We start from the raw sequence: 21,520 nt of genomic DNA, 5'->3' as shown, positions 1-21,520 counted from the left end.
TTGCTTTCACTAAAATACAAAATCAAAATCAACCAGGAGTGAAATCTTAAGGATTGCCACTTTAAAATAAAATGACTTTCAGAAGAGAAACTGTAATGTGTCTGACTTTGATATGAAGAAATAAACATTATGAGTGTGCTGTGCACCTTAAACCATTTTCCATTGAATGTGTTTTTTTCCCCACCCTCTTCTATATTTTATTAGTCTTTGTTTATGCCTTCTCTTGAGGAACTATGTAAACGCTCTGTGGTAAGTGTAAATGAAGGTAAAAAGTGTATCGCTGTTAGTCATAGAGAAGAGAAGAAGCAAGCAGTGGAGATTATGTAAGTGCAGAGGAGAAGGTGACAAACAGCAGAAGTGAAGAAAGGTTGGGGATCAGGGGAGTGACATCTCTGCTGACTTGTAGGTCACATGGCAGCATGTCAGGGGCTGAACAACATGTTCTCCAGTCCATGTGCTGAGGAGGGTGACTACATGTGGGAGCCGTGTGTCTGGTTCTGTATGGTATGCATCTCCATGTCTGTACATTGTGTGCTTTCTATGTTTGCCCATGCTTCTGACTGAACAAAAACAACTAACTACTAGCCTGAAATAAAGAGAAAAATCACATACAGCATTTAGTATAACTGCAATACTTTATGGTCTGAACTTGTTCTAGTTCTCATATGAAAATGGCCAAAAGATTTACTTTGAGAACATTTTTGCTACTATTTTGTTTATTATTTACTTGAGTGTTTGTCGTTCAATTAAGTCAAAAACATAAATCGATAAAGGTCAAATCACATAAAAAAATACAAAGAAGAGTAGATGTATGAAGATGAACAACGTGGTGCAGATAAATATGGAGGAGGAGGAGGAGGAGGAAGAGGAGGAGGAAACAAAAGGAATAAATCTTCAACAATGACCATGCTGAGAAAGAGCATTGTGTGTGTGTGTGTGTGTGTGTGTGTGTGTGTGTGTGTGTGTGGTGTCTTAGTGCTGTGATAATCTATGATTCTGTCTCATCAGCCCAATATCAAACTGCCTCCAACATCATGCTAAATAATACATTGTTCTCTATGTCTCTCCGTTTCACACACACACACACACACACATGCATCTATACATACTGTATGGTAGATGCTGGTGTCTGAATTAGTTATGACCCGACAGTCTTCAGAGGAAGAGGATAAAGTGTTCAGGGATTACATCAAAGTGTATTCCACCAAGCAGACAGGCTGAAAAGGATGGAGCTGCACTACTGTACCTTTGCCCCGCCGATTGCAAAATCTGCTCCTGTCGAGCGAGCGATGAATTAACCTTTTTCATGTACCTCTGTTTTATAGTGGAATAATACAGTGCGGTAATCCATTCATCCATCCGTCCATTCATACTTTCTCTAAAGCACATCCAGCTCCAAGGTGTGCAGTCGCAGCAGGTCGCCCAGCGCAGTCCTCTCCATCCACATTCTCCAGCTCCTCCTGGGCTTGTGAGTCCCGAGGCGTTCACAGAAGCCAGGTGAGCCGTCCAGCATCTTCTGGGTGTTCCCCCGGGGGGGGGGGGGGGGGGGGTCGCGTCCTGGTTTGCCGGGAATGAGGCTTCCTCATCAGATGCCCAAATGACGTCGGCTCATTTCAACGTGAAGGACTTCCGACCTCCTTCCCTATTTCTTGGGCTTCTCACCCTCATCTTTAAGTTGAGTCACGCTGTAAAGCTAACACATGTTTTGTTGCGGTCTCGCTCTTTCAGTCATGACTGGGAGCTCATGACCACAGGTGAGCGTTGGATCATAGATCTTGTGGTAAAACCCAGAGTGTTGCCCTGGTTCCCTCTACACAGCAGTCTGGTAAAAAAAAACGCCTGCGTCACTTGTGACGCTGCAATAATCCGCTTATTGTTCTCATGCTCCAACTTACTTTATCTTGTACAGGATAAATCTTTGTATCAGCATCACTAGACATTTAACCAGATTAATAAATACGTGCTTTGGTAGATTGTAACGTAGGAGCAAAGCTGGCTTTACATATAGGGGGAGTAATCCTACTCTTAGATCGGTAATGTGTAGCTATCGTGTGTGCGTGTGTGTGTTTGAGTGAGAGTTAGAGAGTGAAAGATTTTAACAAGTACTTCTTGGTTAAAAACTTTGTCTTTTCAACAATAATGCTGATGATTTTTTACAATGCTAAGGCAATACCTGCAGAAATCTAAAATCTGAATTGGCTCCAGGAACAGATTAGGCAGAAGGATTACATGGAGTAAAGATGACTTGCCAAAAATGGTCCAAACCAGGGTGGATCATTGCTTCTTAGAAAATACCCTCCTTTCTGTATAAATTCACAGCCAAGCTGGGCGTTTTGGACAGTATGAGATGCTGAATATAGAAAGATCATCAGCATAATGTTGGATTCTGGCAAATGCCAAGAGTGAGTGCACTCTCCCTTTCTCACACACACAGAGGAAGTCAAACAGCTGAATGTATCGGAAACAAGGAACTCTTTAGATAAATCCCCTGGAGAAAACTCTTTCTGTGTCGCACACACACACACACACACACACACACACACACACACACACACACACACACACACACACATATAAACACACGCCCGTAGAGAAGCACACAGAATCAACATGGGCCAAGTAGGAAGTAGAAACTAGTGCCAGTGAATAAATCTGGGACAACTGCTTGGACGTACAAGTAGCACAAACACACACAGACATACACACCCACACAAACTCAGCTGCAGCATGTGTGCAGACTTCCACCAAGAGCACTTTGCAATCAGTGATATTGTCATTATGCGGCACACCAGACACACGTATCAACAAGCTGAACACCCACCAGCCATCCAACCGACATCCAGACAAGCACAAAGGCCCTCAGAAGGATGCAGAGGGACACGCAGAGAGACCGTTAAGCAGTCTTTGTCAACAGCAACCAGCTGTGACCAACGTGAGTGTGTTGCGCGCGTGTGTGTGTGTCTATGCGTGCATGTGAATGTGAACGAGCTGTCATCTGAAAGTTGGCGAACAGAACTGTGCAAACATACGTTTAATATACATTAAACATGACACCGTCTCGAGTTCTTTTTCAACAGGCCTTTTTCACGAAAGCCTGAACAGGTTTGACTACCTTGACTGCCCATAGCTGGATCTCATACACCACCTGGTTGCCTCTCCCACTTTAACATTGCAACAGAGTATTCAGATGCGTGACAAAAAGCATATGATTGTAGTGGTAATCAAACCTATGGGTAATGACGTCGCATTTTGTTAAACCTAATGTTTAATGCGTATTATCTTCTGTAGTAAGTACATGTCTTGCACTGTCACAGAGAATAGCGAGGAGCTACATAATTGTGTACTTATTTGTTTTGTTGATTTGCGCAGTAACATGCGTGTGCCTCCGGTAGACAATTTCATGCTCCTGTGTTTTATGCTCCGGAACTAACTGCCTCATTGAGGACATCAAAGTTGTTCTAATCTAAATCTAGTCTGAAATCGTTAATGCACACAGGACATGGTGCTGATACATAGTGAGTTCTAATTTTAACCGTCACTTCAACTATTCATATCTCTTCTTTCATCTGTGAAAACGGTACCGTGATGTTTACTCAGGCCCTGAAGGGAGAGGGCAAAAGGGGACGCTTTAGCTACCCCTGGAATGGGCCGAGTTCCCTCCGGAAGCAAGGCCCACATTACGTCTTTGTTAAAATGTTTAATCTTCATGGTGAAAAACAAAATATATATCAACAATACATATTAAATATGGAAGCGAAATATTTACTAAATCCAATGTGGAAGAGATTTTAGCTGAAGTTCATTAAAATGTGCCCAATCCCTTAGCTTTAGAGAGTCAAAATGGACTGATTTCGCAAAGTCTAGATCGTTGTTGCTGTGACATAAATACGACCATAAAACCCAGTTTCTGTCCCTGTAAGCCTATAATACCAAGACCTGAGATGCTCCCATTCTGTGTCATGCTCTGTCTATGCTTTTCCTTTCTCTGTCTGGATTTGACAGCCTGCAATGTTGAAAAGGAATGAACTTGTCACCCATTAGGAAGTCCTTTACTGCGCTGAGGGTACAGGAGTGAGGGAGTGGAGTTCAGAACATGGCAGTTTTCCTTGAAAAACTTTCAGAATCTGAATGGCCTTACAAACGAATTGAAAAGAAATCATGTACGCTATGTCTGCAATATAAAAACACACTTTACTTCAAGTCCCCGTATTCAACCCCCATAAACGGATGCCGGTGAATGAGCAGATAATGAATGACACTATTGCAACACAGAGTTAAATGAAATAAAGTAAAGTGTTACCAAAAGAAAAAACTAATATAAATATAACCTAATGTTTAAATGTTCTATACGTGGTATCTAAGTATAATGTGTCAAGCAAATATCAACATGGGTTGCTCCGGGTAAACAGCACAGGAGTGCACTGATCTATAAATGTCAACATTGAAGCTCAGCCTAATCGCTCTCACATACCACCTCACACACACACACACACACACACACACACACACACACACACACACACACACACAGAGAGAGACGCTGACTGACCTTCGTAGTTGAGTTTGAAGCCGTGTGCAGAGACAGCAAAGTCACTGGTCAACCTCAAAGAGAAGACATTTCCTGTGCTGGTGACAGGTGTAGGAACCTGGAAGCCCGTTAGCCTGTAGAAACACAAAGAAGAACGTGTTGACATTATCAGCAAATTATCAAACATAATACATTCACAAGGAAAACACAAAAGGCCTCACAGCTGTGAAGCATTTAAGCTCTTCATTACTGGTCAGGTAACTTTAAAATTCCCCAAACTTAAATGTTTGTCACATGTTTTTATGAATGTAATTCTATATCGGTTATGTTGTTGTAACTTTTGGATAAAACCCACAATCTATGTGAGAACGGAAAACAAGTATTATATCATTATTTTAATTTGGTTGAAAATCTGGACATTTCCAGATATTTGCCGGGATTTGGGAAACCGAGCTTCAACAACCGGGACAACCCAAAACGAGCCGGGACATCTGGTCCCCGTAATAACGATACTTGCCAGTTAGATTAAACTCCAATCACTGATGTTTGCTCCTGTCTGGCATAGAGCCTCTGGGGAAGACCATGATCTAATCTCCATCATTACAATAAATAAAGATGGACAAAAGCCAACGACTCAAAAGTTGTTTTTTTTAAATAAACCAAGCCACAAGATCAAAGTGTACCAACAAAAAGGTGAGCCCTGGTTAGATAACTAGGAACACCGTCACTGGGTTTGTAAGTCAGGAGGCCAGGCGGCCATTAATCTGTACTTCTTGTTTGAGTGTGACCTTCAATGATAAGCTTACACATCACTACCCAGGTGTGCTTTCAGCTTTTAGATTCTTAAATTAAAGGAGGAAGAGCAGAGAAGGAGGAACGCAAGGCCAGCTTTCTTTCCCGTTGTGGACAAGAACCGAACCACCTTCCCGCCGCTACCAGTCTTCATTTTCTTTTGCCTCCTTCCTTCCTTCATTTCCTCCCTTCCGCTTTCATCTCTCCTCCTCTTCCTCATCCCACTCGCATCAGCCCTTCCTCTCGCATTAGGTCGCCTAACTTCTTGTTCGTCTTCCCTCTTGCACACTTTCCTCTCCCACTTTCTTTGTCTTCCTCTCTGCTCTTCTCTCTTGCCCCTTTTACACAGAGATTCCGCAAAACCGCAATAAGAAAGAACCGCCATTACGCCGGCTTTGCTTTTTTTTTTACACTGAATCAGACAATGCTGCCCCGGTGTGTGATTTTAGCTTTGCCAACATCCTGGAGGCAAAAGAGGCGTGACACAACAGTGTCAGTGTCTAGTGTGTGTGTGTGCATGTGGTCCGGCCACCGTCTGTCCCTTTCCTGTCTGTCCCATGTCCGTACCTTTGGCACAACCCAGCTAGCTGAAACAGTGCCGCTTTGAACATTCTGTGTGAAAGAAGCTACTATGGCACTTACCAAACTAAATCTCTCTTCTTCCCTGGCATTCCTACAGCTAACTTTTGCTTTCTTCTTTTTACCCTTATGTTCCTCATCACCCTCGTGTCACCTCCTTTCCTTTTCACCTCCGTCCCCTAATTTATACTCCGTCGTCATTTTTCATTTCCCTCCTCTAGACCACCTTTCTTTTCTACCTACATTCTCTTTCATCCTTCTACTCACCCTACACAGACCTTCTCCCTCTGGAGTCTATCTTTAATTATTCCCTCCCCTTCATCCCTGTCAGAGTGCCATCTGTGATGCTTTTAAACATGGGACAACATAAATCTCTTGGATTCGTCAGTATTACATGTGTCGCCTTGTTTATTTTTCTGGAACTGATTCAATAGCTTATTCATTAGTTAGACGTTAGTTCCGGATTGATCCTCACTCCTCTGAACTGTGTGTACCACTCTCTGCCTTATCTTTCAGAAAACAAAGAAAAAACACTAAAGGAATGTCAGAAAATATTTGACATTTGACATCTGCCTTTCACAAACAAGGAAACCTTGGATCTTTGAAATTTAGCATAACATGCATCTCCATTTAGTCTTTTTGAACTATTTTTAATATTCACAATCAATGCATTGACTTCCTATAATTCTATATTCCGCTAACCAATGCTTGCACTCTTCTTTCTTCTCAATATATCCTTGTCGTTTTGTCTCCACTTTTCAATTTATCTGATTTATTAAGAGTAAAACAACCACAGCCAACCGTTTATTTAAGAACCTGCCCTCTTTCAGCCCTATATATATATATATATATATATATATATATAGACTAAGAAGATGAAAGACACATATACAGTATATGTGTCTTTCATCTTCTTCGTCTCTCTCCATCTTTGCTTTTATCCTCCGGTATGGACCTTTATTTCTTTCACCATCTCCCCTCCTCCTCTTCATATTGCATTATTTTTTCACCCTGTCCAAACCCCTTGGGGCCAATCTCATTTCTTATTTGTATCCTTACCCCTGGCTTTCCCCCCCAGAGCAGAGTTACAAGGGGTGGTGGTTGAAATCTTCCCCAATGAAATAGGACAACCCTTCGAGACCCTGATACTTCATAGTAGTCGTAGATAGTGGTTACGTAAACAGACACGACAAGCCACGTTGTGACTAGCCTAGCTACCTGTGCTCCTACCTCCCCTACCCTGCCAGAGGAGCGGTAACAAGTGCAGAAACTTTGCGGCAGGACTTCAAATTTTGGGCATCACATGGACATCAATTGAGACATTAGCAATTTATTTTGCAATTGTTTTCTGTTAAATATAAAGAAAAATTCCATAACACATTGAAACAACATGAAAATAAGATACTTGTATCACAATTTCAAAATTGTTATCAATAAAGAAAATACCTCCTTGCTGCAAGGGCTTTGTTGGGGACTGAGTCTAAATCATTCTATATCTCCATTTCTCCTCGTTTTCCCATCCCTGATCCAATTTTCCTTTTCAATTTAAATGATATTGTTAATCTGTTCCTCTTCTGTACATATACTTTTCTATAATCTGTCTGTCCACCTTTCTGCTCATCCAAACTGTGCCTCACTCTATACAACATGCTTCTATCTTTTATCTCTCTTGTCAATTTTGCCTTCACTTGTCAGTTTGCCATTTCTTTCAGTTGGTCCTTCTTAGCTGACTTACTCCTTTTGTATTTCTTCGTTCTCTCTCATCTAGTCCAATACCACTCAAAGCACGCATGGTGGCCACTTTCTTGAAAGCACCAAACATCTCTTTGATCTTTCCCTCTGTTCCCAATCCATATCGTCTCTGTATTTGTCCGTCTCTGCTGCCATCCTATTTTTGGTAATTCTCTCATCTCATCTCCACTCTTTTAATATATCTTCCTTTTTCTCTTTACTGTGTGATTCAACAATGTGCTTTCCTGTCTGTTATTTCACTGCCCTTCTTGACTTTCTTCCCCCTTATGTTGAGAACAACATACAGGCATGATAGCCATGATGTGCGTGTAATGAAGCACAGGGTGTCAAACTGAATTAAATCAAATGATCTCTGCACATTTAAATGCAAGCTTTGTTAGCTGTGCTACTGTAAACCCTAGAGCACAAAAGCACTAGATGAGTAGCAATAAATTAAATGTCTGCAATCTGGCAATCCTGAAAGCAGAGTAAATTAAATAACTCAAAGAAAGAGGTCGTAAAGGAAAAAGGTTTGGAAATACGTTCATTGTATAACCATCCCCACACAGCATATTGGTGAACAATTTAAAATAGTGGCACAATGTATGAAGTTCAAATAATTTACCTTCTTAAGCGTTTTTACAGTAAACACTTTTGTCAGAGGAGGAAATGCTTCACAAATAGAACAGTGGCATGAACAAAGCAACTCATAACTCATAACCATTGCCAAATATAAATATGTGGATTCTAGCAACTATAGGCGACAGAGGCTATAAAAGAAACACTTTTTGGACGGTATTAACTGTATAGTATTGTTATGCCGATGACACCCAGCTGGTCTTGTCATTTCCCCCCCGGTGACACTCAAGTGGAGGCACGCGTCGCTGCGTGCTTGGCTGACATCTCGAAGTGGATGACGACACACCACCTCAAGCTCAACCTGGACAAAACCGAGCAACTGTTCCTCCCGGGGAAGGGTTGCCCGCACCGAGACATGTCCATCACCATGGACGATAGACGCCAACTCGGACTGCGAGGAACCTGGGTGTGACCCTGGATGACCAACTGTCGTTCTCAGCAAACATCTCATCGGTTACACGCTCCTGCAGATTCCTGCTGTACAACATAATTCGCCCCTTCCTCACTGAGGAGACTGCGCAGGTGCTAATCCAGGCTCTTGTCATCTCCCGCCTGGACTACTGCAACTCTCTACTTGCCGGAGCCCCGGCGTCGGCCATAAGACCGCTGGAGCTTGTCCAGAAAGCTGCAGCTCGCCTGGTGTTCAATCGCCCCAAGTTCTCCCACACAACTTCCCTTCTCCGTTCTCGACACTGGCTCCCTGTAAGAGCTCGCATCCAGTTTAAGACTCTGGTGCTAGCCTACAGGACTGTGAAAGGAACAGCTCCTTCCTATCTCCAGGCCATGGTCAAGCCCTACACCCCCGCCAAACCACTTCGCTCTGCTGCCTCGGGGCGATTGGTCGCCCCGTCGCTCAGAGGTCCCTGCGGCCGATCGACCCGGTCACGGCTGTTTTCTGTCCTGGCCCCACAGCGGTGGAATGAACTCCCCACTGACGTCAGGACAGCTGCCCATCTTTCGGCGCAGGCTGAAAACTCACCTCTTCAAGAAGTGCTACCCTGAGCCTTCCACTCAGCACTTATTGTATTCGTATTAGTTCGTTGCACTTATTGTATTCGTTTGTTTCTGCACTGTACGTTTGCTCTGGTTTATGCTCTTAGATGCTTGTTTAAAAAAGGAGATGCACTTCTGGTGACTAGTAGTTCTCTTGAATACCTATGTTGAATACACTTTTCGTAAGTCGCTTTGGATAAAAGCGTCTGCTAAATGACTGTAATGTAATGTAGTAGTTGCAGCATAAAGGCAGATGAATTCAAGTTGGATATAATCTGACCAGGATTATATATTGCTGATACTTTTTTATTTATCAGGACATATTTTAACTGTTAATTTCAAATAAATTCCAAACAATTTAATATCCCTTTGTATACAACACATATTTGCATCCTTGTTAACCAGATCACAGATCCACTTGCATCTGTTGCATTTCTCACATAAATGCAAATCGATATATTTAAATATATGTGAGCCCCACTCTAGTCCAGAGGGTGGTGGTAATGCAGCTGTTTGGTAATGCCACAAGAAGAAGAATGTATCAGTTCACTTTTATCAATTACAGTTAAGCTAGGTAATAACTAACACAAACGTATTGATAAGCTGCATGAAAAGACAGAGTTTTGCACCTCAACATCTTTTCTATAAAGAAAGAAAGAAAGAAAGAAAATGACTGATCCTTTTGAAACATTGTGTGCATTCATTTTAATGTAAGGAGCTTCTTGATAAAAAAAAAAACAGCCATATTAAAAAACAGCAAATATCGTGTTATGTAAATACACCTAAAACCATTATCTTCGGCTTCCTCTCCAATATCTTATTTGTTATGCTTCACTCCTGCCGAAACAAACTTACGCACACACACATACACACCCTGTATACTCTATTTCCTGTGTTACAATTTATCTCTGGATTTATGCGCTGTGAGATTTATGGGGTAAAACCAAAATTATTTCACAGAAAGTGAAAGAGAGATGGAACAGATGGTGTCTGACATTCAAGGTCTTCTCCTGTGGGAGTGTGTGTGTGTGTGTGTGTGTGTGTGTGTGTGTGTGTGTGTGTGCGCGCTTGTGTATGTATGTATGGTGTATAGAGTGAAATCACATTAGCAAGTGAATGAAGAACTAGCTAATATCTGCAGAGTGCTTTCTCTGCTCTCCCACACACACACAAACATTAGGGGCGTCACACAGGATCACACACACAAACACAAATAGAGACACACCATTCTCTTTTTTTTTCTCCAAAAAAAAGCAACCATGCAGTCTGGCTAATGCGATTGTCCCCCCCCCCCCCCCCCCCCGTTTCTCCCTTGCTCCTTCTCTCCTTCCTTTGTATCTGACGGTGTCCTTATTGCCGAGAGGAACTTCTCTTTTTTTTCTCATTATTACTGCCATGAAACAAAAGGAGAGATATAGTTGAAAGAGATTAACTGTAAACAATAAAATAAAAGACAGAGGAATAGACACTATGAGAGAAATGCTGCACAGTTAAGGTTTTTGTGTCGCGCTGAAAAATAATTTCTCGGATCAAATCACATCTGATGTGAACTGCGTCGTTCAATCACATCAAAGAGTCATGTGATACGGACCTACCATGCACTCTTATATGCTTAGGATAGATATTCACGGAGCAGTGTGAGCGTCTGTCTATACAGATTACACTTTATTTAAAGCAACTATGTTCTGGTATAATCACAGTTTCTTACTGACCAGCTTTGATGATCATATGGAATTTGATTTGCAGTTGCCATTTGAATGTTACCTCAGAACATGCATATTACCTATAATAATATAATAATAATGCCATCCATAGAAGGGGGGAGGGCAACAGAAATAGTCTGAGAAACAAACCCCGCATTGAGTCAGTTTGAGTTATTAAATACATTCATAATGTAGCTGTTTTCTGTTTTAGGATGGCCATTGAGTAAAAAAGACGCATGTTGATTTGAGGACACCAAATAATCCCTCTGGGCTTTTTATCTTAATGGTTACTACTAAATGCGTAACCCAGCACCTTGACCTAAACACAAATAGGTCTGTACTTTAATTAAATTCTCACTATTCAAGCGAGCCAAGTAACAAGGCACGGTTATCACGGAGTTAAATGTAGTGCGGAGGCATAGATTGCAAGTGAAGTTTCATGTGATAACACAATAGTTAAAAAATAAATACAGAGTGACATAGACATGTTTAACGTTTCAATAAAATCGTAAGTAGGTCACACTGCTTGGAAATACTGCGAGTATAATAATCTGATATACTGTATAAAGTATCTTACTACACATTTATGTGAAACAGAGATATTGAGCAATGAGGTCAACATGTTCTTATTTGTATTAATGGTGATAGAGCTCAGTTTTAAAGTCTGTTGTTTTCCCTCATCTAGTGTCAGTATGTGTAGCTACCAGTCCCTAACCACCAACGTAGCAGAACCGAGAGACCATTGGGAGTGTTAGGCTGTGAGCTATAGAAACTGTGTACATCTGTGGTTGTGTGTGTGTGTGTGTGTATTTTATTGAGTTGATACTGACCCGAGGCCTGACCTCACAAACCAAAATGCTCTGAATCTCCTCTTCCTCCAGTTTCTCCCCATGGTCCTCCATCCATCTTTTCCTTTCCTGCCTTACCTCCCTTCCGCTCTTCCATTCTGACTCTTTCCATTGGGTCAATTTACTGGCCATTTGCTCTCTTTCCTGTGTGGAATGTAGCTTTCTATGTCTAGACCAATAAAGCCCCTCAGCCCATTGCTTCTCTTCATACTCTTTGCTGTGCTTGTCTGCCCACTCAGAGCAAACACAAATCAGTGTGTAAAATACCCTTAGTCTTAATTGTGAACAGCATAAAGACATTTCTCAACTTTGCAAGTTCTAAAATGATGTAACTATTTGGTATTGAGCCTCTATTCCTGTCTCTTTTATCCATGATTAAAGTGTATTAGGTTCACAAAATAGTTAATTTAGGAGGGACCTGACAAAACAAATATAATACCTCAAAAAATATATAAAACTGGAAAGACATCAAAACTGTTGTTTTTGCTAATGGCTGAAACTTAACATAGCAAAGATGCACTGCAGACCGAGGAGAAGGAGAGATAAACAAAGTAGATGTCTGTGTGAGGAGGCAGGGTTCTTTGATTGTGTTTTGAGGTAATTATATTAATAACTAACAACTAACTAACTCATACAATTGAGTCATTAAAAAAATGTCACTTTTTTACAGTGTCATTTGAAATTAGATACATATCAATGTATATTATTACTAATTATTATTATTAGTATTTGTGACAATTTTTATTTAGTTCAAACTATTTAGCATTATTAATAAGTAAAAGTATTTCAGTGAACTGTCAGTCAGGAATTACTTCTTGCCAGCTACCTTTGCTTTTAGCTGTGATGCCACACTTGTTTTAACTTCATCATCCACCACTTCATCTGTTTCCTTTTGCCCTGTAAACATGTTTAATATATCTATATGCAGATGATACCGTGCTGTATCCTAATTTATCTGTTGAGTCATAGAAAAGGTAAAAAGTAAGTACAATGAGGATATTCTAAATGTCACTGCAGCACTCAGTTTCTCAAATGTACTAGATAATGTAACTGTAACTCATTTTAAATGGCAGTAGGTGCAAAATCTATACATACTTTTTCCAAAATTAAACATGCCACATTTGATCCATTTAACAGCCACACAGACTTAACCAAACCCATACACAGACTCCAGTATTGTTATTTAGTATATTTTGAATGGTGTATTTACTTTATTTCTTGAACATCAGTTTCTCTTATTTCATAACTGTTTCATCATGCAGTGTTTAGTTAATATTCACATGATCATCAGACAAACTCCCTCTCTCTCTCTCACACACACACACACACACACACACACACACACACACACACACACACACACAGACATCTAGAAAACATAAGGTTATTTCAGTTCGTTTTTGCAGACACGTTTAGGGTTTTTGACTTCTGGTTGAGCTTGTTTCATGTCCCATGTCTCATTTGGAGACAAATTTCTGACTTTGAAGCAGTTGATTGAGGACAGCTGTCTGACTGAAGGCTCACAGGTAATACAGGTTGAAAATAGAGATAAAAAAATGTGTGTCTTAGTCACTTTCTCAAAAATATGGCGAATGGATGAACTTAATGTGGCACATACACACGGACAATAGTGGTGTGAATCTTCACTGGCCTCAATATTTGATTAAGATTCCACTATCAACAATTGGAATGCATAACGAGTCTCAATGCATTTCAATCAATCATCCTCAATTTTCTATATTATTGCACATGGCGATTTTTTCATCAATCAATATAAGTTCAGTATGTAAAGATCACAAAAGCAAAATGAAATGAAAATCCTTCTGTAGTGTGCTGTAATCTAAAAAAATTAAGGTTTTCACACAGGAGCTTTATGACTTTACAACATGAATTAGCCTACCGACTATTTCTTACTCAAAGCTCTTCTACTCTTACTTTGTGGGAATAACTGCAGCACCCAACAGGGTTGACGACGCCACTATCAAATTTCAGCCTGCATGCACGTTTTTTTTTTTTTCAGTCCAACATTGTTGAAACAGAGAAACCACTATTGGTAACAAGAGCAACAAGTTAGCAGACTGAAGAGTGCTGTCACTCAGTTCTGCGCCTCACACAGTGTAAGCTCCGCCCTCGGTGAAACACAGAGCGCAAAGGAGAGATAACCAAGCCCAAAAGTAAATGACAGCAAAACGCAGTAAAGACCTACACTGAGCTAAAATTAAACCTTTGTCCTCATTATGTTCTGTCACTTCATCAAATGGAGAATATTTTACTTTCAAATCCCGATGCATCTAAGGATCGCACACACACCGGAGCAAATATATCGTCAATTGCCAGTCATTGAACTGACAGTGATTGCTCAGAAAACACACTTTCCTTGGCATTAAACTTGAGAAATGTAGGTTAAGGCCCTGCCACATCTTGCATTGTTAACAAAACATAATTTGTGTATCCGCTCAATGATTTGGTTCCACTCCAAAAATGTAATGGGTTCTTTTCCGGCCAACGCTACAACCTTGCACCAAGTTCCATGAAAATGTGGCCAGTAGTTGACCCTTAATCCTGCTGACAAAAATAAAGAAAGAAAGAAACATAAACATAACCACCCTGGCGTAGGTAAATATTCAAAGGGACATGAAAAAAAGCATTGTTCTCGTCAGTAAAAAAAAAAATGTCATCTCTCCTCCTTCCCTCTTCTCCACTTCACGTCAGTAGATTTATTTCCTCTACTCGCGTCCAAAGTTCAGGGTCTGTAGTGAGTGATTGATTAACAACACTAGGCTGAGTGACACACACACACACACACATAGCCATTTTTGAAGTTACAGTACATGTGGTCAATAGTCACTGGTGTGTCTTGTAAATCAGTCATTCCCACACTGGACTGACTGTGTGTGTGTGTGTGTGTGTGCATTTCAGTGTGCTTATGTATTTGTATGTGTGTAGGGGGGACCTTGACCATGGTGACATGCTATCCATTAAATTAGTCACACACACGTAAATTCACACGATACACATACACATAAACACACACAGGCCCCCTGGCCAGGTCACCCTTACACCCCACTCATTGACTGGCTCCATTCATCACACAGACAGAGAGAGAGAGAGAGAGAGAGAGAGAGAGAGAGAGAGAGAGAGAGAGAGAGAGAGAGAGAGAGAGAGAGAGAGGGGAATAGGTAAGTGATAGACAGAGAGATATGTTAGCTCTCTAAAGTCTCTAAAATGTATGATTAGCTAAACAGGAGTGAAAGGGAATCATTTTGTGTAATTGATTCACTGCACCACATCATATTTGTTGAGGCAAAGCTACAATATTTAACAACGAGACTGAATCCCAAAACAAATATTCGGACTAAATGACCTCTGAAAACAGATGAAACGAAAAGGCAGAGTACACCTCCTAAACCTTCGCACACATATGCTTGAATGCACATGGACTCACACATGCACATGGACTCACACTCTCAGCGACTCCAGGCTGAGGGTCAGAATAGGAGAAAACTAATTTCCTCCAGCAGTAGCATTTAGTGCTGTCAGTCAGTAAGCATGCTAATCAATGTGTTTATATGACGTAAAAACTGTGCTTCAGCCTGCATGTGCAGTCCCTCCTTTTATCTTGCAATATGTCAGCAGTGTACGCTTACCTGCAAATATGGGGGGGGGGGGGGGGGGGGGGGGGCTGCATGGTAGTCTAGATTACCTAAATGAGCCACGGTGCCTTTTGCACTCCTCCTGGTAGCCTAAATGAATTGTAGATATAATTAAAAAGCTATTTCTAGCATAATAAAATATTTTAACGGTACTATTTTATACTTCCAACAACAACAAACCCAAAGCTGACAAGTGCACACCTCCCCATATTCCTATGATTTCCAAAAACAGGATGAACCGCTGTTGTAGGGCCAGCAGTTATATTATAAACAAAACAATTAGACTATTTATGACACCAAACATATTAAAATATGCCAATTCTGATATGTTCACACTCAAAAGCCTGTCAAGAAGTGATGCACCGGTCAGCCAATCTCGACCTGCAAACCACCAACTTGATGCATTCTAGGAGCAGAAGTCAGGACTAAGGACACTGACTCTGTGCTCTCCGATGCGCTCCTTGGAGCTCTCCTCCTGCGGGGAGCGAGTGCTCTCCTTCTCCCCCACTGTTACGTGCCGTGTTGTCTCTCTGCTCACTCTCTCTATCCCACCCTCAGTGTCCATCAGTGTGCCACCCTTTTCTCCCTGCCTAGCAGCTGCAGCGAGGGAGTGAACGCGGCTGGGCTCAATCGCCGATTAGTGCCACAGACAACCCCGTGGGCCAAGTAGCAGCGTTCAAGCTGTGTGTGTGTGTGTGTTGCTGTGTTGATCGCCTCCGTTCAAGCGTGTATGCTAGTGTTAATAGTTTGACCCACTAGTGTGATTCCTAGTGTGGTGTTTTGAGTTCCATTATTACTGCTGTTGGTTAGTGTCACTTTCCATTCAAGAAATGTTTCCGTTGTTCGCTTTGTGAGCATCTTTTCGTTAATAAATCATTTTTGTTTATTCATCCGTTGCCCATGATTCTTTTTCCCTGGGTTATTTACTTGGTTACTCCCCTCATCCCCTAGACCTTAATCGGGGAACGTAACACCCACCTACAGTAGTCGATGAGATATATGGGGCCCATATGTTTGTTTCACTCATTGTCACTTATGTCAACCAGCAGTGCAAACATCCCCTCCTTCCAATCCCCCTTCAGCACTGCTGTGATGCCCGGGGACGATAACCTCTTTTGTGGGGCATCACGCAGGAGTGGGGGTTCTCATCCCAGAGCTTTGGAGGTGACGGGGGGGGCCATCGCTGCTCTCTGTGCACCCCTGAGGAGAGACGCCCTGACTGGGGTTGAATAGTGGATTAACCTCATGTCAGCCGCAGAGGTTCCAAGACAAACATGCAGAGACTCGGGCTGACTGGAACTGACACACATTAAAGGCCCAATCCATAATTGTGGAGTAGAAAACTGACTCCTCTTGTGTTTTTATTTGCATGCAGGTTTTGTTGAATTTTAGAACCGTTTGTCTGTATTTCATGTCTGTTTAGGATGAAAAGATTTGATAATATCACCTTACGTCAACACTGAAGCATTGTAATATTTACTACTTTATTATTCCCTCTCAGCTACTATTTTTTTTAAACTTTTTTTTTACTGACACACTTTAAACCTGTGTAAGGGTAATTTATAAAGATATATGTAGCAAATAGGCTAGAGAAATGTATATATGAGACTTTCAATGGTAACAGTATCCCTTCATTGCAGAAAATGGAGTTGTTGCCTCCACTGTTACATGATAAATGTGAATCTCCTTCTCCCTCCCTCTCTCTGTCTCCCTCTCTCTCTCTCAGCCAGTTAGATAGATAGTGAGTGCTGCCCCCCAGAGCTAAAGCTTGTTTAGCCTGCTGGCTACCTCATCACTTTCTATTAAACCTTATATTGAAAGGGGCAAACAAACACATGAATGAATATACTGGAAGGGACACACATTAACGTGGGATGCACACAAATGTTGTGTGCGCATGCGAGGGCACACACCTGTATTTTGTAGATAGGTAGAGACTGATTGCATTTGTCTGCTGGCATTTAAAGGGGAGGTGTCACGGCTGACAGGACCTTAAAGGGACAGTCAGTGGAGCGATATATGGATGGAGGGAGACTAGAAGGGAAGATAGGATGAGATGGGATGTTGAGAGACTGAGGGAGAACTTATGAGAAGAAATATGATGGGAGGACACACACACACACACACTATAAACATACAGGTTGAGACCGCATCAGTTTTTTTGTTGTTTAAAAGGTTTTAGTCCAGTAAAAAATCAGACAATCTTGAATATGAGACTGCATGGCCGATCAGCTGAAAACTGGTTTCGATGAGCGGTCAATCGATCGGTGCATAGCTAAATCAATATTGCTAGATTGAACTGAAAGTGAGCTCTATGCTTGCTGGGCAACTCCTGTAAAATGGCTTCTTTTCAGTGAGGCACATTTGAAAGCTTGAGATAATATTGAGTGTTAGATTGTAGAGGTCAGCCAGTGGTCCCACTGTTATCTTATCAATTTTTCATGTTTACTGCAATAAACAACCTTGTATCCCTCTGTGTGTGTGTGTGTGTGTGTCTGTCTGTCTGTACTGAGGAGTGTAACCTTGCCTGCGGTAATAACTACCTCTTTGACTTGTTAGAGGCCAGAAACGGCCACACCATGTCACCGAGCCAAACAGTAGACTCATGGGCAAAACACACAAACACAGAGTAACAGACCTACACACTCATGCAGCAGACAAGTGTTGGCAAACACTCAGATGTTGATGCATGCACAAAGCAAATGGGTGAAGGTTTAAAAAGATAGACAGCTGCAGTGGCTGCAGTGTATAATCTATAAACTATGAAGCGAGGATGTCTGTCTGTCCATCCGTCTTCCGTCTGTTCTTTGCATATCTCGAGAACCCCTCATCCCATATACTTCACACTTGAAGGGTGTATAGATGGGGACCCCATTGAGTGGTTTATCGAATTACAATTCGTGTGCAATTCGGACACACAACACGTTCAATATTAATACACTTTGAATAAACAAGCACACAGCACTCTGTGTAGCAGGGAGGCAACTTCAGGGCTTTGCTGGCTCTTACATGCCATCTGCAGCGGGCAGACAGCGGCTGTTCACTTTGGCTGCTGGAATCTGTATGAAGCCAGCTGAAGCTGGATTCTGGATAACGTTACAACATTTCTGTCCTTCCCTGGAGTCAACGAGCACGAGCGGAGAGCTTGCACAGGAACAGCGCCAGACTCCCACCAAACTTAAAATTGTGTACGTTTTTGCCTTCGTAATTTATAGCACTAATAACGTTGCCCCCTGGCAAAATAACTCAGCTAAGCCGGGGTATGTTTGTTCAAAATATTAAGTATATTTCAGTCAGGAACACTCTCGTTATAGATTTTAACCATTTATTGCAACAAATGGAATACAGTTAAACTTGGCGATAATGGCTCCGCTCTTTGAATGCTCCCCGGATTAGCCAGCAGCTACTGAGCTAAGACCGGGAGCACGAGCAATAACCCCCCTGGTTTTACAGGACAGAGGTACATTTTTTAAATACATTTCAAACATTTGCCAGAAGATGAACTAACAAAGAGGTGGAGGCTGGGGTGGAGGAGGCGAAGCTTCGCCAGCAGTGAGGTCTGTAGCAGCGTAGATGTAGAATGAATCAGTGAGAAGGAAGCCATATTTAAATAAACCTCCGTGAAGTGAGAGTGGGCTGTGATTGGTGCGTGGCCGATCGGAAGCTATGATTCAATCGGCTGGCTGTCAGCTGGTTACAGCTGGGGCGTATAACTTCCGTGTCCTGCATGAACTTACGCTAGCTTCATTTAGTACATATGTTAAGTATAATATTTTATCAGCAGACGGTTCACACACCATGGTTTCACTGAAACATGCAAAGCTGCGGCCGAGCCGTTTTCAAGGCGCCCCGTAGCTGCGAAAACATCTCCGAAAACAAAATGCAGCAAATTTCTAAACCGGCGTTATTTGAATAAACTGATCCTATATTGTCGATCTAAACGGTCACTTTCCCAGAAAACATATTAAAACTTAGTGAAGTGACAACTTTCTTTCTGAACTTAAACTAGTAATTATCAATAGTAAAACCTGCATTCAAATGTTGTTAAGAGTGAAAGTGATTTTGGCGCGGCCCCTGTGGACGATAGCGGTCGTGTTTCTGTGCAGCAGACTCCCTTTAGAAAACATCTCATTTTACTGCAGCAGGATCTGACAGTCTTCCCTGCTAAGTCCTAGTTCTGGTTCTCCCGTGCTCCCTTCACTGCCCAGCACTATGGCCTGGGCCTCCAGCAGCGTGTTGTTGATATTGGTTCCAAACGGGGACCGGCAGAGCAACGAGAGGAAGCTCTGCTCCTGGCCGGAGGGGGAAACGCTGCCATAGGGCACAGAGCTCTTCTCCTCCTGCCGGAGCCTTTGACTTCAGGTCGAAGGCGGCAGCGAAGCCAGATCTGGGTCTGTGGGTGGCGGGCTGGTCACTGCCAGAGACCCCACTGATTCCTGAGCTGAAGGAGTTTCTGGTGAACCTGCATGATTTCATCTAATTGTGGGCAGAATCCGACCCGGTGCCATCGACGACAAGCATAAGAATAGCCATAAAGAAATAACCAATGTTCTCTCTGATTGTCTCCCTTCCTAATGTAGGTCATATAAAGGCATCCGTATTCAATTGAGACTGTTTCATAACCAGTTAAAAGTTTGTCAGAGTAACTTTAAAGTCTGTTCAAGGTGGAGCTAATTTGATGCTGGATAGCTTAATGAATAAAACCTTTTCACAGCAGCCAATTTGACATGTCATCGCAGGGCAAACATAATTATGTTTTATCCACGTCCCATTCTATCAAGTGTGTCAGAGCCATTCCAGTGAATGGACAATACTTTAATTGTTATATTTTGTGAGTCAAATCTGAATCTGCATTGTAACTAGTACCTGTCAGGTAAATATAGCAGTACAATGTCTTCATCTAAGGTAGAACTTCACAGTAAGTAGTATACATACAGTGATTTGGATTTTTTATTTTTTTTGCTAGTGATATTTGTAATATTTTACTTGAGGATTGACTCAATGCTGACATCGACATGACATCCCAGTTCAGTATTATAAATTAGAGGCCTTACAGATGGACTGACACTGGACCAGAAAGCAGCCCCAGAGTGAACTAGATGGAGTAGAACGTTTAAAACTTCACACTGAGGTTAATATATGGCTGCTCTGCTTCTTGCTAAACTCCCACTTGACCACATGCTTTGATACCACACACTAAAGTCTTGGACAGATGGGGTGTTTGTTAGTTTTAATATCCAAATGGACTTTGTTCTATAGTATTTTCTATACAGACACAGAGGCAGACATAAATCTTTGGGAAGTTGATTTCAGTGAGCGGGTCCAATGTGAACACTATAAACAGCACCAGCATGTGAGTGTATTGATCTAACAGATCCGACAATAAGCAGCACATCCTCCCTATACAGTACGTAGCAAGAGAGTCTGAATTTCAGTGGCCTGGAAACAACATAGGTGTGTATAAAATTGAATTGAATTCACTGAAAGAATTCACAACATGTTTTTATCCAACAATTGTTCTGCTTCAATCCATAGTTGTTGGCGTTAAGCCTTTCAAAAACAACATTTTCACACAATCAAAAAGCTGTTCACTCTCCTGCACGCGCACACACCTGCAGGACGATGTAGCAGCAACCTAACAGCATCATTAATTCATAAATATTGTATTACAACAATAACGCAAACTTATATTTTTTCCCATTTCTTTTAGGGGGATGAAATCGTAAAATATAATGACAGATATTTGAAGCTTTATTCAAAAACCTCAATAGAAGCTTCGGATTAAAACAATAACAGACCTGCGTTCATTTTGTTTTGTTACTGTTAGCTTATATTGAAATACTTTACATTTTGTGTAAGGCCTCACATCGGCTTGTATTTAAAATTATATTCGGGGCTACACTCAAAACATTTAGGATTAAGCCTTGACAAAATGACCTGGTGACACCGAAAGTAGCTCACTTAAACCATAGAAACTCCCTCCGGCCTGCATGAGCTCGGGGAGAGAGAGAGAGAGCGAGAGAGAGAGAGAGAGAGAGAGAGAGAGAGAGAGAG

At 41.7% G+C, this 21,520-nt stretch overlaps 1 protein-coding gene across 1 annotated transcript in view; it reads right to left on the bottom strand.

Moving 5' to 3' along the window:
• Positions 1 to 21,520, bottom strand: part of csmd3b (CUB and Sushi multiple domains 3b) — a gene marked incomplete at both ends in the record, with an annotated part of 311,985 nt that overhangs the window by 200,822 nt on the left and 89,643 nt on the right. The window contains one exon of the mRNA XM_079176023.1: positions 4,550 to 4,662. Coding sequence (XP_079032149.1) covers positions 4,550 to 4,662 — 113 coding nt within the window. The remainder of the gene's footprint in view (positions 1 to 4,549; positions 4,663 to 21,520) is intronic.

The sequence above is a fragment of the Pholis gunnellus genome, assembly GCF_910591455.1.
Source record: "Pholis gunnellus genome assembly, chromosome: 16".
Classification (NCBI taxonomy): domain Eukaryota; kingdom Metazoa; phylum Chordata; class Actinopteri; order Perciformes; family Pholidae; genus Pholis; species Pholis gunnellus.
Note: the sequence above shows the minus strand (reverse complement) of the source record. Positions and strands in the feature narration are given on the sequence as shown.